General features: G+C 35.7%; 1 protein-coding gene across 2 annotated transcripts in view; it reads left to right on the top strand.

Annotated features, from left to right (window-relative positions):
* Positions 1-15,617, top strand: part of LOC131049542 (tRNA (mnm(5)s(2)U34)-methyltransferase, chloroplastic) — a 51,426-nt gene extending 35,809 nt beyond the window's left edge. Inside the window, exons 2-6 of one of the 2 annotated variants that reach the window (XM_057983618.2) lie at positions 6,097-6,160; positions 12,421-12,613; positions 14,420-14,493; positions 14,683-14,838; positions 15,103-15,617. In XM_057983618.2, the coding sequence (XP_057839601.2) occupies positions 6,097-6,160; positions 12,421-12,613; positions 14,420-14,493; positions 14,683-14,838; positions 15,103-15,226 (611 nt within the window). In that variant the 3' untranslated portion in view covers positions 15,227-15,617. Of the gene's footprint in view, positions 1-6,096; positions 6,161-12,420; positions 12,614-14,419; positions 14,494-14,670; positions 14,839-15,102 lie in introns of both variants that reach the window. The other variant, XM_057983617.2, reaches the window with a different exon arrangement.
* The last annotated feature ends 1,409 nt before the right edge of the window (positions 15,618-17,026 follow it).

The following is a 17,026-nucleotide window of genomic DNA, read 5'->3' as shown; positions in this document are numbered from 1 at the left end:
AACTAATTCACTCTGACTTATGTGGGCCTATGTCTGAACCATCACTAGGAAACGCATTATACTATGTAATCTTTGTAGACGATTTTTCTAGGAAAACTTGGATTTATTTCCTTAAAAATAAAGAATCTGAAGATATTCTTAGGAAATTTAAAGAGTTCAAATCTATTACAGAAAATCAATCTGGTAGGAAAATCAAAACTCTTAGGACTGACAATGGTAGGGAATACACATCAGAAGTATTTAAAGAGTTTTGCAAAGATGTTGGGATTAAGAGGGAGTTCACTGTACCCTACAATCCTCAACAAAACGGGGTTGCTAAAAGAAAAAATAGAACAATAGTAGAAGTGGCAAGGGCTATGTTGTTAGATCAAAACCTAGAAACTGCACTTTGGGGAGAAGCAACTAATACCGCTGTATACATTCAAAACATATGTCCTCACTCTCATATTGGTGACAAAACTCCTGAAGAAGTCTTTACTGGAATTAAACCTTATATTAGCCATCTCAAAATATTTGGATGTCTTGTTTATATTCATGTACCTAAGGAGAAAAGAACTAAATTAGAACCTACTGGATAGAAAGCGATTTTTGTAGGATATAGTGAAACATCTAAAGCCTACCGAGTATTCATCCTTGGTCAAAGACAAATAGAATTAAGCAGAGATGTCATATTTGAGGAAGATATAGCTATTAACAAAACAAGGAGTTCCATCACACCTGAAATCCCCACTAATTCCATTAATTTGGAAGAAGATTCTCTTTCTGAAACTCAGAGGGAGCATCCTGAGGATAACACCTTGGAACTTGAGAACACTGCAATAGAGAATCCCAGGAAGAGACCACTATGGGCCACTAAAACAGTACAGGAAGCAGAATCCTTTGCAGCACCTAGAGGAACACTTAGAGAAAGCAAAAGACCTTCAAAGTTTTCTAGCTATGTTACTCTAATGACAGACCTCATAAATGCTGAACCTTCAAGTTCCGGAGAGGCTCTTAAACAGCAAGTATGGAAGGATGCCATGATAGAGGAATATCAATCTATCTTAAAGAATGATGTGTGGAAAATTGTGTCTAGACCTAAAGGAAAATCAGTTGTATCTTCTAAATGGCTCTTTAAAATTAAGCATGCTGCTGATGGCAGTATAGAAAAACATAAGGCAAGATTTGTTGCTTGAGGCTTTTCACAGAAGGAAGGAATTGACTATGAAGAAACATTTGCACCTGTTGCATGATACACTTCTGTCAGAACAATCCTGGCTATAGCAGCGTCTAAAGGATGGAAAGTTCATCAAATGGATGTAAAAACTGCATTTTTGAATGGAACAATTGAAGAAGAAGTATATCTAGAGCAACTTGAGGGATTTGAGGTAAATAATGCTAAAACACATGTATGCAAGTTAGAGAAAGCACTGTATGGATTAAAACAAGCTCCCAGAGCATGGTACGAAAGAATTGACCGTTACTTATTAGAGATAGGTTTCTCTAAGAACATTGCTGATCCAAATCTGTATTTCAAAATAATCAAAGGTGAAATGTTGATACTCATATTATATGTAGATGACTTATTAATTACAGGCGAAGATCATCTCATTGCAAAATGCAAACAGGAACTAGCTTCAGAGTTTGAGATGAAGGATTTAGGTCTACTCCATTATTTCCTTGGATTAGAAGTATGGCAAAAACCAGATGGTATTTATCTAAATCAAGGTAAATACACCATTGACATTCTGAAGAGATTTGGAATGATGAATTGTAAGCCAATGTCATCTCCTATGGAAACAAACCTACATAAACTAAAAGAAGCTATAGCAGATTCCAAATTTGCAGACCCAACATTATATAGACAGATTATTGGATCATTAATGTACCTAGTCAATACCAGACTTGATATATGTTGTGCAGTAAATGCATTCAGCCAACACATGGTCGAACCCAAAGAAATACACTTGGTTGCAGTAAAGCATATATTGAGATATCTACAAGGTACCTTGGACTATGGACTGCATTATGAACAAATTGCATTGAACCTACATGGATACTCTGATTCAGACTGGGCTGGAAGCGTGATAGACAGGAAGAGCACTTCAGGATGCTGTTTCAGCTTAGGGTCAGCTATGGTATCTTGGATCTGCAGAAAACAATCTTCCGTAGCTCAGAGCTCCACAGAGGCTGAATATATAGCTGCATCCATGGCAGCTAAGGAAGCCTTATGGTTGAGGAAATTGATAGTAGGACTGTTTGGTGAAAGTCTGAAGCCTACTATCATTTATTGTGACAATCAGAGTTGCATTAAACTTTCAGTGAATCCAGTTTTCCATGATAGATCCAAACACATTGAGATCCCATATCACTATGTAAGAGGCATGACAGAGAGAAAGGTAATAAGACTGGAATATGTCAATACAGGAGATCAGATAGCTGACATTCTCACCAAACCCCTAGCAAGAGTGAAAATTGATCACTTTAGGAGGTATCTTGGTATGGTTAAAATGTAATTGATGTCTAAAATTTATGTAAACTTCTTGGTCATATATTTGAGTATATGAAGTATGTAACCTTTCCCTGTGTTCACTCCTAAAGGATGACGATTCTTTAGTTAATGAACACTTGTATTTTAACATTGTAAGGTGACGATCTTATAAATGTTTAGAAGATCATATAAATTGAAAATCAGACAACTTGAATATCAGTAATATGATAAGTTATAGTAGACATTATATAAGCGGATTAATGTCAATGCACATACTAGAACAGGGATATCAAAGTGAGTATATCCTTAGTATCACAGGCTGATACTTAAACTTGGATATCAAAGTGAGTATATCCTTAGTATCACAGGTTGATACTTAAACTTGGATATCAAAGTGAGTATATCCTTAGTTTCACCTAGGTGATGTGATTCTCATGAGCTCAGTTAAGTTTTAGGTCTATACTCCTAAGACTAAGAGGGAGTGTTAAAATATAGTCTCAGTCGTAACACACTGAAAACTAATTCTGTTCGCAAATTGTCTCAGCACACAGAATAATAATTCTGTTATTTGCGATTTAACTAAGATTGGAATTTAGTTAAGAAATAAACTAACAAATCTGTTATGCAACGTCTTCAGTTTAATTAAGGTTATAGCCGGTGTAGAAGGATTGTGGCTCCACACAGGGGTCACGACCCTATGTGGAACCACGTGGTTCCACATAGGATCGCAACCCCCTGTGGAGGCACGATCCCATGGAAAACAAACTATATATATATGCCACCCTCCCTGATAAATATAATACAAGATACACAACGATCGGTGGTAGAGATATTCAGTTGCTTTTCATATCTACAGAGGCAAATCGATAAAAGACACAAATCGGTTTTACATTCCTTCAATCATATGCTAACATTCTAAACTTGAGGTCACAGCAAATCAGATTGCTCTGTAAATCTATAATAGTCTATTTACATTTACAACTATGAATAATCAATGCAATTTGAATTAAGTTTTGACATTTGCTAATTTATTTGACAACTTTGACTCTCATGTGAACTCTGAATTCAACACAAATGTTATGTATTAAGGATCTATAATGTATACATGAATGCTTTATCAATCTAATCATACACATTTAAAATTTCCCTATATATTTAAGATTTTCCCTATTTTTTATATAATCGTCCTCAAAAATGGCCCCAAAAATCCGTCTCCGAGACTCACCCCTTGTCTTTTGTTGCCCCCGTTTCGGAAACTTGGGGTAACATAGATACGAAGTCATATTGTCAATTTGAGCAACTACATTACATCTTTCAATCACGAATCCATTGGAGCACATCCACCTTTTGGTGCAACAAGGAGTTTTGGGTTAGAGAACTCTTGTTTCTTTTATTTTTTGCCGATTCTTAGCTTGATTAGAGGTGACAATTAAGTTTAGGATTTGGATTTAGATCTAACAATTTGAGTCCTTATTTTATGCTCTACATTTTCTTGATCACAACACGCATGTGTGTCTTTTGTCCTATGGCCCAAACATCTTGAGCAAGATCTAGGGAAGAATGCTGGTAGTTTCTTAAGTTCTGTAACTACGTACACAAATTGTCTATGAAAGGCATTCCATATGGTCAAGCTGAGGATAGATATATTTCATACACACCTTCAAAGCAATAGGGCTGGGAACCTGGAGAGATATAAAAAGCACAGGCATGGAGGGGTTCACTACCTTGGCAATCTACTGTAACTCTTCTATGGCAAAGAATGATTGCATTCCATGCTCTTATACACAGGTTTGTGATGCCTTTTATTTTAATTATGATGTAGTGATAATGATTTACATTGCCAAGCACATCCCTGTCCTTTAATTCCCTAATGACATAAATATCTTCTTTCCTTTATTATACAACTAGGTGGATCACAATGAATGTCTTTAGCAATTTGAAGGATTACTGAAGTTGGAGGATAAAAGATAATGAGCAGAAACTTCTTCAATGTAAATAACAATATATAGAATATAAGTTAAGGTAAAATAAAATATTAGTAGGAATGAAATGAGGTGGTCGAGAAAGCTCTAAATTTCAGGGAAAAAGATGTAACATACACCCTTGTTTTTTTTTAATAGTTTTTTTCTGTTTCGAAGCATTTGTCATTGTGGAAAGATATGCAGAATATTTGTTTCACAATAATAAAACTTGCAGCAATATGATAACTCAGGAAATTACAATATACAGAAAACTCCACAGGAAGATAGAACTCAGATTTATTTTCCAGAATAGAGAGTACAATATATCATCAAAATGGGCAATACCCAGATAGATAAATGTTTTACAAATACATTTCAAGCATACCCATTAACTCCAACAATATAGAAGTGTGATTTGGCATTGAGATCTGCAAATTGGCATTGGTGAATTGAGATGCCACTCTCCAGAAACACCTCTAAAGTTTACGAAATGAATAAGACTGCTGGTGCAGGCTCAATCATCTCCAAATAGCCACAAAAACCTTCCCAAAACCCTATTGGTTACTCCTCACCCAGCTCTCATGTCCCTCCTAGGGCCGTATGGCAAGCAAAAATAGAGTACGGGAAATGGCCTCTATAATTTGCAAATAACTTAATGTCTCTCCTGAATTTGCTTCTACAAACAATCTCTGATAATATGCAGCTCTGAAACTGAAGAAGAAGAACAAATCCAACTATCATTAATGCTCCAATGTGATTCTTAGATGAAACCACCAGAATTCTCTAGATTGGGTCTCTCATTAACATGGAAGATGTTCCTTGCAAGGGATTTCGTCCTCACAAAGCCACAAGATGAACAAGTTCAAATAGCAAAGAAGATTTCCAAAATTCAAAATCAAGCATGAGAAATGAGCTCTTGAAGCTCACTTTTTATATCTTCCCAATTTTTGCTTCTGCCCTTTTATTTTAGTTTTAAATCACTTTTGTTTCCCCAAGGTGGCATCCAACCTCAAAAAGGTCCCATTCATTATATTTTAACACTTTCACTTCAATATTGGGTGCCCATATGGTCCTTTATAAAATAACAATAAAGTTAAATTAATTTAACTTTATAACTTAATAACCTATTGTTACTTAATTTAAAAGAACTGGACTATATCAATTAGCAAAATATCAACATTTATTCAATCCAATGACTATTCTAAAAATAGCAATGCTAACAACTGGCTTAGTCGGTGCCTGGAACTGACTTACTAAAAATAGAAGTGTGAGAAAACCATCTAAAACCACTTCAGAAAAGGGCATTACAAACATCTCAACTATCTGAACTCAAAGAAATACCTATCTCTGCTGGAACAAACTGTTATCATGAGTTCCCTACCCAACTTAGTAGCCTATGGGAACCCGCTGAATAGGCTAATAGTCCATCAACTGACAAAAGGGACATTACAAAAGGATTTTTCTTTCTAATTCAATCGTTGACTTTGACAAAAATTGCAGTTGTCTGTCTCGGTGAGATGTGGAACAAGACTCAAGAAAATTGGTGTTTGTCCTAATTAGATTTGCATATATCATTTTAAATTATTTACCCGCTTTACTTATCTCATCAGTAACTCTCATTGGATATTGGACTGATATGGCTGTGTTACTGACTTTTTAAACCAGGAGTAGTGGATGATATGACTGGTTTCATGTTTGGGAAAATGAAAGCAACTGATATGGCTCATACGTAGGTAAATCCATCCAAGTTATTGCGGTTTTGGTTAGTGTTAAAGATTTATCTGGAGTGCTAAGATGTAGTTGTTGGGTTCCTATTGGAGCCTTTGACATAAAATATTTAGGTTCTTCTACGGCCCCTGATGTATGATATGATTCTGTATCTACCAACTTGACCTATAATTCATAATGTTTAAAATTCTATTTCATTGTATTTCACATCCAACCAAGAGATGTGCTCTCTAAAACAGAAGAAAATTGCAGATAGATCATACTCTTTATGGAAACACTGTCAAGCATCAGTATATCTTTGTTGTTTTTAAAAATGGCGAACTCTTTTTTATCCAATTAGCTACAAACCTGCTGATTCATATTAATAGTCACCCACCCTTTTTACCTGGGGAGGGATAACTGTTGACAATACACAATCATACAATACCACACTTTTTTTTCCATGATCTGGGCACAAGGGAGTATCCATGGGGTTCAAAATGGGGACCTCTCTCTTAACAACATATTATTAAAGTGGAGAACTGATTGCATATATGATATTATTGAATTGTTTTTTACATAGTATGATGAAATGCTTCTATGTCATTGCATTCTTGTGTAAAATATTTCAAACTACCCTACAGGAAAAACTCCCAACTGATTTCTGGATATATACTACCAACAATAACTAAAGACTAACAAGTTAATAAGGTTAATTTACTTCTAATGTATTTATTTATTAAACCAACATTTATTTATTATTTTCTATACTAAAGATGTAGTATAATTCCAACATTCCCTCCCTTACTACATTAATCTGAAGAAAGGATGAATCACTGCATGGACTGAACAAAACAGTCCATCTGGAAACTTGATGAAGTCCTTCTACCAAATCTCCTCACTCACGCAAGTTGCACCAAAATGAATCCATTAGTGGATGTCTTGATTGTCAAACCTGCAAATCCTCTTTACCACATGAGAGAACATTATCTCATTCTCCATGCACAATGGAAGAACAACACTCCTCTGAGAGTCTGTCACTCCTCTGAGTGTATCAAAAACACTCTTCCAATGCTATGATAACCAAATCCCTTCTTTGATGTACAAAAGGAACTGAATTAATGTAGATACATTAATCTCACTCTCTATTTTAGAGATTACACTATCTATAACTATTACCAAGAATTGCCAAGACCCCCCTTTAATAAATGAAGGGACACAGATTGAAATTGGTGCTTCTCATGCAGGGTATCATTTTCAAGTGAAGCTAGTTCAAGATGATGAAAATCCTTCAACCTCTAATTTCAGAGTTGTGAGCCCTGAAGCCTGATATATTTTCTTTTCTCGTTATGTCTTCTCCGTTATCTTCAATATGTGCTTCATAATTATTTTTAAGCTTTCATTTTTTATATATTGTGTGACAAGAAACATCAAATAAAATGTGATCAAGCACACCATGTGCCACAAGGTAGTCAAAATTTGAAGGCCTTGTTTCTTTGAGAATGTCACACAAAGCAAAATAGAAACCATAGGTAGACATTAGTTGTTGGTTTCAATTGAAAATGCGCCTTTTACAACGTCCTCTCCATTTCTTTTCAAAAGATTAGAAAACCTCCAATGCTACACAAAATCGTGTATTATCATTACAACATTTAACCTTATTTCTTCTAATTCAATTCCTTATTATTTTTTCTAATTCAATATATGAAAAATAAACCCTTCAAATATTTTAATACCCTTTCATACCTCATAATTCAAAAGCAAAACCTTATCATTTCAAAATATGTAAATGAAAATAATTGAAAACAATTGTCCATAATAAAATTATCTGTATCACTTATTCTTTCTTTCATTTCAAAACAAAGAATTATCTGTGCTCACCAAACACTATTTTTTAAATGCAGCTGTGTATAAGATTCACATTATTATTTTGCTGCTGTTTTTTCCACATCAAACTGCTCATTAAATATTAGTAGCATTGTCAAAACATTTTTGGGTTTTGCTCTCTTCATTAGCCTTCAAAAATATTCTTAAATTTTTAAATTTTGTTGTAATACTGAAAGAAATCCTATTTTGAATCCTCTAGCATGAGTTCGAACATGCAGCAGAAGGTTTTAAATGCCCAACAGTGAATTCAACTTAAAACTACCGAACAATATTTTGAATGCCTCAACATCAATTTGGAACACCCAAGCATGAATTTTAGCAGCCAACTGATGATTTCCACGCCCAACAAAAGTTTTGAATGCCCAGTACAATAGCAAATTGAATATGTAAAATATTACAACGTTTGATAATCTTAATGGAGATTTGAGAAGACTCCAATCCAGTCTCAAATGCAATTCGTCCTCTCCATGTATCAATTAATTACTTTAGACTTGGAAATAGCATCATTACGGGAACTAAAAATATGCATAGGCACAAGGATGGTATTTGCTCTGATACCATATTAAAATTGAGAGAAGATTGCATATATTATTTTATTGAATTGTTTATAACTTTATTACATAGTGTGATGCAAATGCTTATAAAGCGTTGAATTCCTGTGTACTACCTCTCAAACTACACTACGTGAATAACTCCTAACTAATTTCTAACTATATACTAACAATAATAATTAAATAAGAACAAATCCGTAAGGTGACTTTATTTCTAAGGTTTTTATTTATTAAACTAACATTTATTTTTTATTTTTTATATTAAAGATGTAATATAATTCCAACATGTATTACTGCTGCACCGCAGGTGCGATCCCATTGGTTTTTTTATTTGCTGATAGTAGGTACAAATACACAATTTCTTGGAGAGCTGAACCATTGATCTACATAGAAACTGTATATTGATGTTGAAAGATTGGTCATCTAGGTATTGTAATCTGGGATGGCTTGATCAACTTTACAAAGATCAAAGATCTAATGCTTTTGTGGAGTCTAACTTTTTTAAATCCAAGGAAATATATAAAGCTTCTAGGCTTATAAAAGAATGACTGTAATGATGCAAATTGTACAAAATCACATATTGTACAACATATATAGAAACGATGTACTGGATTTGCCCAGGAAGAAGTAACCACATGATGCACTTGTGACTAGAAAGACAAAAAGAGAGCAGCGTGAGAGAATAACAATTATCATTTAGCCTGAAAGTTTTCCGGGCTTGAAGAGGTATCTCCATGGCAGAAAAAACCTGAAGCACACAACCTTGATGTTGCGGCCTTCCTAAGCCCTATCGGTCCTTTACAGACCACATCACTCTTCATTTCAGGTTTTTATCTGTTTAGAATGTTTAAGAGTGTTGAATGTTGAAAGGAAGTCAGTCTTCCTCCCAAACAAAGTCTATCTAGTGTTGAGACATGGACCAGCTAGGACTCGAATCCAGGACCTTCCATACGCTGCTGGAGTGCTCTACCACTGAGCTACTGGCCCCTCTTGGACCAGTCCATCGTCGGTCCGGGTGTCGCTTATTTCCAACACCATCACCCCCCCTTAAGCCACACCTCTTGTGTGCTTGGGGCTCCTAGCCTGGACCTGGCTTCCATATGCTGCTGGAGTGCTCTACCACTGAGCTACTGGCCCCTCTTGGACCAGTCCATCGTCGGTCCGGGTGTGGCTTGTTTCCAACACCAACATCTAGAAGCAGATCTTCCTTAATCTCAAGTGGAAAAATCCAAAATACTCACACCTAAATCATGGCTTCCTTAAATGAAGACAAATGGTCTGTGATTGGGGATTGCAGGGTAATTATTTCTAGTCCTTCTTTCCTTAGGTGTTCGTAGACTTGACTGTCAAAATGATGGTCCTCTTGGGTCATAGCCAGCAGTAGTGTTGTACATTTTTCTTGCTAGAATTACAATGATGAGATGTGGTCTTCCCCATGTATCTTCCAGGATGTTGTTGCTCACGAGATCTATCTTTCTTCCCTATGCCTATAAGAGCTGAAGCTGGCTTTCCCTCCAAACATGCTACTTTTGGGTCTAGAGTTTTCTGTGTGTGATTTGTAGATCAGGGGGTGCTTGTCATTTTGAGTTGTACTTTATATCATTCTTGATCATCTTTCATCCAAGGTGTCATCGTTGGCTACCAACATGCGTTTTAGATACATTTGGATTCAATTTGGAAGGGATATGACTCCTCTATGGGACAGCTTTGTAGCATTATGTTGTGCCCCTGGATTCATTGCCCTTTGATGTGCACAGTAATGCTTATCCATATATCAAACTTTTTTTCGAGATTGTTAATTATTCCTCTTTTGTTAACAATATTGAATAGGGGATTTTAACTTCTGTTCTTTGACCCACTATATGCACCTACATGATTACATGGAAGAACAACTCTGCCTCCAGGAGATACTTGGAAAAGTTTTACTTACGGAAATTCTTTTGATGTCTGGATAAATCTTTCAGAACTTATGGAAGACAACATCTCCTTTTTTGTAAGCCACATGGTCTTGTCATTTTTTAATATGCTACCTTGTTTCTTGGATTTTATAAGACATTCTTACCTCATAGTTGGAATATGAATATGGTTCCTCTATGATGCCACATCGAGTATTATGACATCAGAATGAAGTCTTTGATGATGTTGCTCCCGGTTTTCAGAAATTAGTGGTAATTTTCCAATTTTACACTACACATTTTATTATGTTGTTTTGAGGCTTGCAACATTTTCATTCCACCATCATATCTGAATATATTTGAATCTTCAGTGATTGTATTTTTGGTTGATTATCCTCTCTATTTCCACAAATTTCTCAGAGTTCTTATCTCATTGGTTGATAATCATCTATCACACTCTGCCTAGATCACTTAATTATCACATTGATTGTCTAAATTTGTTGCTTTTGACATTTTATATTCTTCTACAACTAAGGATTTCCATTGCCAAAAAATCATTAATCCTAGTAATTTGATGCAGCTATCAATAAAGTTCATTTTGTTCGTTCTGCAATATTTTTCATCAAAGAATATAAAATAAGAATGTTCCAAATGCTTTTGCTATGCTGCCTAGCACCTAGGGTCAACCGACGAAACTTTAGAATTATGTATTGAGATGCTATCCACTGTCAGAAGAAATGTTGCAGAATTTTCCCATCAACAAGAATTATAGAAGTATCAGTAAGTAGTTTAGCTTTGAACCCTAGGATTTGATGGATGAGAAACCATGCAAACACTCGTGATTAAAAAAATGTAATTTTCAAATAGCTAGTTATCTTTTCACCCATCAATTCTTAGTGTCTTGTAGTCCTCATCTTTTGGTCAGCTTTGGGTGTAATAAGGAAGCTAGAATGAATCTTCTCATACAAGTAACAATTCTTATTTCAAAAAAGTGGAGAACTGAATTTTGATCCTTAATGGATGACAAAAGATGGGATCTTTGGCAAGGTATCCACTTCTATTAGTTGGTCCATGCAAGGGCACCTTTTAGGAAACTTCTCTAATCTTTCTTTAGGAGTATTTGAGATATTCATTATCAACTCAGTGACTCAGGTTTCTGCTAGAATTGATCTTCCTAGCAAAGAGTAATATCTTGGATCTGAAGCCAATGTTAATGATTCGTCCCTTATTTCCTACTTTGAAGGTATCTCTATGGTTGCTAAGTTTCTGTTTTTGTATGTGCTTTTATTGACATAAGATGCATGATTGAATTTGAAGATGTTTTTGAAAGAATTTTAATAGGTATGAAACCCATCAAGCATAAGTGAATAGGTATTAGTTGCCGAGGATGCTAAAATGAGAAGATAAATGTACCTTGGACATGTTTAATAAGTAAAATCTAGTTGATGTATAATATCCATATATGGGTGCAAATGATAGTGAAATTTGAGTTTAGAAAAAAGGTTTCAGCAATCTCTTATGTGTAAGCGATCCATGTGTTCAGTTGCCCAGTTAATGACATACCGTGGATTTGTAGAGATAAAACATTTGGTCATCCTCCAAATTTGATGCAAAAGGGGATAGCAAAATATTAAAATCATCCATAAACATAAAATAATACCTTATCTGTAAGGAATCCATGTGGTCATTTGCCCAATTAATGACATACAGTGGGTTTATAGAGATTAAACAATTCGTCATCCTCCAAATTTGATGCAAAAGGGGATAGCAAAATATTACAATCATCAATAAACATAAAAGAATACCTTGGATGCATATCATGAACTTCTAAGATTTTGAGCCATATACACATTTGCTTTTGGTTAATTGGTTGGAATTGTGAAGTTTTATGAACTTTAGTAAAGAGATGAATATTTCTCACTTTTACTAACCCTCTTAGCAATATGCAGGGTATGGCGGCACATTGTTAGAGGAGGAGATTTTGTGATTGATGCCACATGTGGCAATGGGCATGATACCTTGGCACTGGCAAAAATGGTACGTGAAGAATCGAGAAAGGGGCTTGTTTATGGGATGGATTTGCAGCAATCTGCCTTGCAAAATACTTCTGCGTTATTAGATTCCACACTTACACCCATTGAGGTATCTTGTAATCCATATCAGCATGAATGGACAATTATTTTTGGTATGCTTATAAATAGAAAGGTTATTTTGCAATTTCAATATTTTCTATAATATTTTTGTTAGATAATCTGTAATTTAGACAATTCCAATGCATGCATTCTTCACCACTTAAGGTACTTTAGTCTCGAGTCTTGACTATCTTATTCATTTTTTCGTCTTTCTGATGTTATTCTTAGGGAATTGGGGTTTGCAATCTAGAAACATAGATGAAACATTTGATGTGGATGCATAAATTTACATTAGGACAGTTAAAGTATATTCATGGACTTCATACCTATAAAGTAAGGAATTATTTATACATTGGAAGAATATTTCGTAGAAATCTGAAGAATGGGTCTGGTTTCATCATACATAAATGCAATACACATTGTCCCTGCATATATTGCTAGGGATTTCTATCTAGGGAGAGTATCTTGAAGTGTCAATCAAAGGGATACAAGCATAATGCAATTATGGCAAGTATGGTGTTGAGACTTTACGGGCAATTATCTGTACATAACCATGTCACTAGTGCTAATCTCAAATGAAAAAGGGTCTTGATACATTAAATTTTGTCACGACTTTCCTTTATTAAGGTAGGCACGTCACTTATTAATACACATCAATGTAGCAACGCAGAACTAAAATCCCACCTACATATAACCACCTCTCCAAATGAATTGCCATCTCATCTACAACAGTCAAAAACCTAAGTTATCGGGTATGCTCCTCTGGGGTTCTGGTCTTGTACCAAATGGGTGCAGGTATTGGTCCTACAACGGGAGCGGCTTGGGTATGCCTAGGGTCTCACTTAGGCACCTAGGTGTACCTAGTTGCTCTTGGGCGAACAAGGGGACCCAAGGGCCACCCAAACCAATAAATAAATAAAATCATTAAAATTTTTTTTTCTGTAAACAAAAATCTGCCAAATACCTAATTTCACCATTAAGTGACAAAATTGTGAAAATAGTGTGCGCCATGAAGGTTTGTATGGTTTCAAAGGCCTTAATTTGGGCTTGGTGGCTGGAGCTCTACCTCTCGACCCTATTGGGGGTGTTGCCCAAGACCCCTACAAGGGGTGTTGTCCCTTGACCCCATTGGGGCTGTTTCCCCTAGACTCCCATGAAGGGTGCTGCCCCTCGACCCTATTGGGGGCATTGCCCCTAGACCCCTACAAGGAGTGCTGTCCCTTGACCCCATTGGGGGTGTTGTCTCTAGACCCCAACGAAGGGTGCTGTCCCTCAACCCTATTGGGGGCATTTCCCCCCAGACCCCATGAGAGCTGTTGCCCTTTCACCCCATTGGGGTCTCCACTCCCAACCCACTAGTTATTAGGATTCCTTGTCACAAAAAAAACTTGATTACAATGAGGGATTTTGGGAGTTGAGACCGAAACTGACAACTTAGTTACTATCAAAATATTGTTGATCAATGATGAAGTGTCATAGTATCAAAGATTCAAATGTCATAAAATATAATATTATATGATATATCATATGTTTTGGCAATTTTGTAAATAAAAAATGCCATCAAATTTATACGATTGAAATTTAATCCAACTTAACCTAGAATATCATCTTTAGTAAATCGAAAATGCCATCAAATTTATACTACCTAGTTTATGTTAAAAACCTGTTTGGGATTCAAAAGTGTAGAAAAAATTCTTGTTGGATGTAGAAAGACAAAATGTCTGCAAATTTGTATTTTGTTTGTGTTGATTTTGAATTTAGGAAGATCATATATATTGGTGACATTGGTTACATCTTTGTTAGGGTGTTTGTTCAGAGGGAACAGGTCAAACTTTTTCCTTTGTGCCATAGCAAAATGGAAGAGCTGGTGCCTGAAGGTGTTTCTGTGAGGTATTTGTTAAACGTTATGTCTTCCATTCTTATGCAATTCCAAATTCACGATGATTGAGAATCATACTTGTGCCCTTGAATAGAGAATCTTTAGTAGGTTTTTTCTAGTTAGTTTTTACCATTTAAATTGCATGATATCAAACTTACATAAACTGGACAAGATTTTGACAATTCCAGGCTTGTTTTCAGGCTTGTAGCTTTCAACTTAGGCTACCTGCCTGGAGGCAATAAAGAGATAATTACAACATCTAAAACTACATTGCTAGGTTTGGATGCTGCTGCCAGGGTCTTGAGTTCAGGTGGACTAATCAGCATCATGTCATATGTTGGGCACCCTGGAGGCCGGTAATAGCTAGTTTATACCTTTTGTATTTTAATTTCAGATTTGAAGGCATTAAACATGAAGTGATGGGTTTTAATAACTATATTACTGTAATTTCAGAGTCTGTCTTTCTGTTTCTTTCAAATAATACTTTTGAATTTAACATAACAATACAGTTTTTGTTTTCAGATTTTGTGACCTGCTTAATGTTAACCCTCCTGTATACAATTTTCTGAGTTCCTTTCATTATGGGTTTTGTCTTTGTCTGATATCTTTATGTCATACAGGGAAGAGTACGAGGCTGTAAGAAGTTATGCTTCTAATTTGCCAGCAACAATGTGGGTTTCTAGTGAGCATGACATACTAAATCGTCCTTCTGGGCCAGTGCTCATCTTTTTGTTCAAAAGATGACAGATGTTAGCAATGCACTGTGGGTAAAATTAGATTCACTGGGTTCGCTGTCACCAAAAGGAAAAAAATATTTGTTTCTAGCAATTTTTGTATGTTAAATGGGTATGGTATTCTAAGGTGCTGCTTATATTTCTACTGAGGAGATGAAATATGCAGATAGTCGTTCAAGCTTTTAATCAAGGTTGCCAACACCTCATCTATTCACTTGGGTTGTTTCACAACTGCAAGCAAAAGTACATACCTTTTGTTTCTTATGATGCCTGTGATTTTCTTGAAGTTTGCTAGGATTTAGTAGAACCTATCTGAAGGTACTACTACCATCTAGCATTTAGCTTTAATCTTGTACCCAAAATCAAGGGCTAACCAATTGGAGATCTGTTCAAATTTTTTATGTACAGAATAGACAATAGAATAGAGAGTGGGCTGGAATCTGAACAACAGTTGACTGTATGATGCAAAACAATAAGGTACAGAAGTCTAAAAAGAAAACATAAAAACTAATCCACATTCCCCATGGAGCATGCAGCCATGCAATTATCCATTGGTTTGAATGGCCAAAATATGGCTTTTGAGAGCATACATACTTTAAATGTTGATCTCTAATGATCTTAGCTAACCCAGTTTTGGATCTAGCTAGTATGCCAATGTCATTTTCCTTAAGCAGCTAGAATTTGTTTTTGATTAGGTAATCAGGGATCTTGAAAGGGCCCAGACCCTTGTATAGAGAGACAAACAGCAGGAATTTTTTATAGAGAATTTGCCTCTACCTTTTCATGCATATGCTCTCACCAAGAGGGTATTTTAAGGGGTATTCACAAAGAGATCTACAAAGGTTATTCTGTGGTGGCATGGATCAAGCTGAAGAACTATCTATCTTGTAGACTTATCCACTGCTTCTGTTTCAATCTTTATTTTCTTGTTAAATCTCGTCTCAGTTACAGAGGGGTCCTTTTGGTTCAGCTTTGGATTGCTTCCCAACACTTTGCATGTGACATCATCTATTTCAAAGAGAGTAGAGTGTTTGCAAATTTTGTATTGTGGAGCCAGAATGTGAGGAATATTTTATGATTGGATGCCCCCTTATTACAAGATCCTTGGATGGTATCATTTCTTGTTCTGGGCTTTATTTGTAATTGAGCAACTTTGTATATCATGAAGACCAGATATGCTTTGCTTCTACAAAAGATACTAAATAATCAACAAAAAGAGGCCAATTGATAGATCTTTTTATATTGCCAGCTCTAAACTCATGACTCCCTCCTATTTCCTTTGGATCGTTCATGTCACAAGAAGCCTTGGGATTAGCCAATTCCTATGATATAAGTTGGGAGCTATACACCTTGTATGCCTCAAACAACTGCCATTAATTTCAACATGAACGTTGTGTTGTCCGATGATTTTGTGTGAAATGCTAATACAACATACCTTGGCCACATGAAACAATCAAGAGGGATAAACAAAGTGTAACAAAGAAGGGAAGTGATACCAGGTAATTGCAATTGATGCAGGAGCATCCTCGGTTCACAACAATCTTGCATCAACCAAAAACAGATTCCTTTCTGTTTGTTTTCTGTTTGCGGTTTTAGTTTTCCTTTCTGTGTGTCCCGGTTTTGGCTCACCAGATCCTGTGGAGTTGTATTCTACTTGAAGACTTGATCATCTTTCTTTCTTCCAGACCACATCACACTTGGATCATTTTTTGGCAGGATATTGTTACCGGTTTTCATGATAGTTTCTTGTTACCGGTTGGTAGTAATCGAATTTCATGCAATAAATCAATCTGTTATGCATTGCCTCTAT

The sequence above is a fragment of the Cryptomeria japonica genome, chromosome 11 (genome assembly GCF_030272615.1).
Source record: "Cryptomeria japonica chromosome 11, Sugi_1.0, whole genome shotgun sequence".
Classification (NCBI taxonomy): domain Eukaryota; kingdom Viridiplantae; phylum Streptophyta; class Pinopsida; order Cupressales; family Cupressaceae; genus Cryptomeria; species Cryptomeria japonica.
This window is presented reverse-complemented; position numbering and strand designations above follow the sequence as displayed.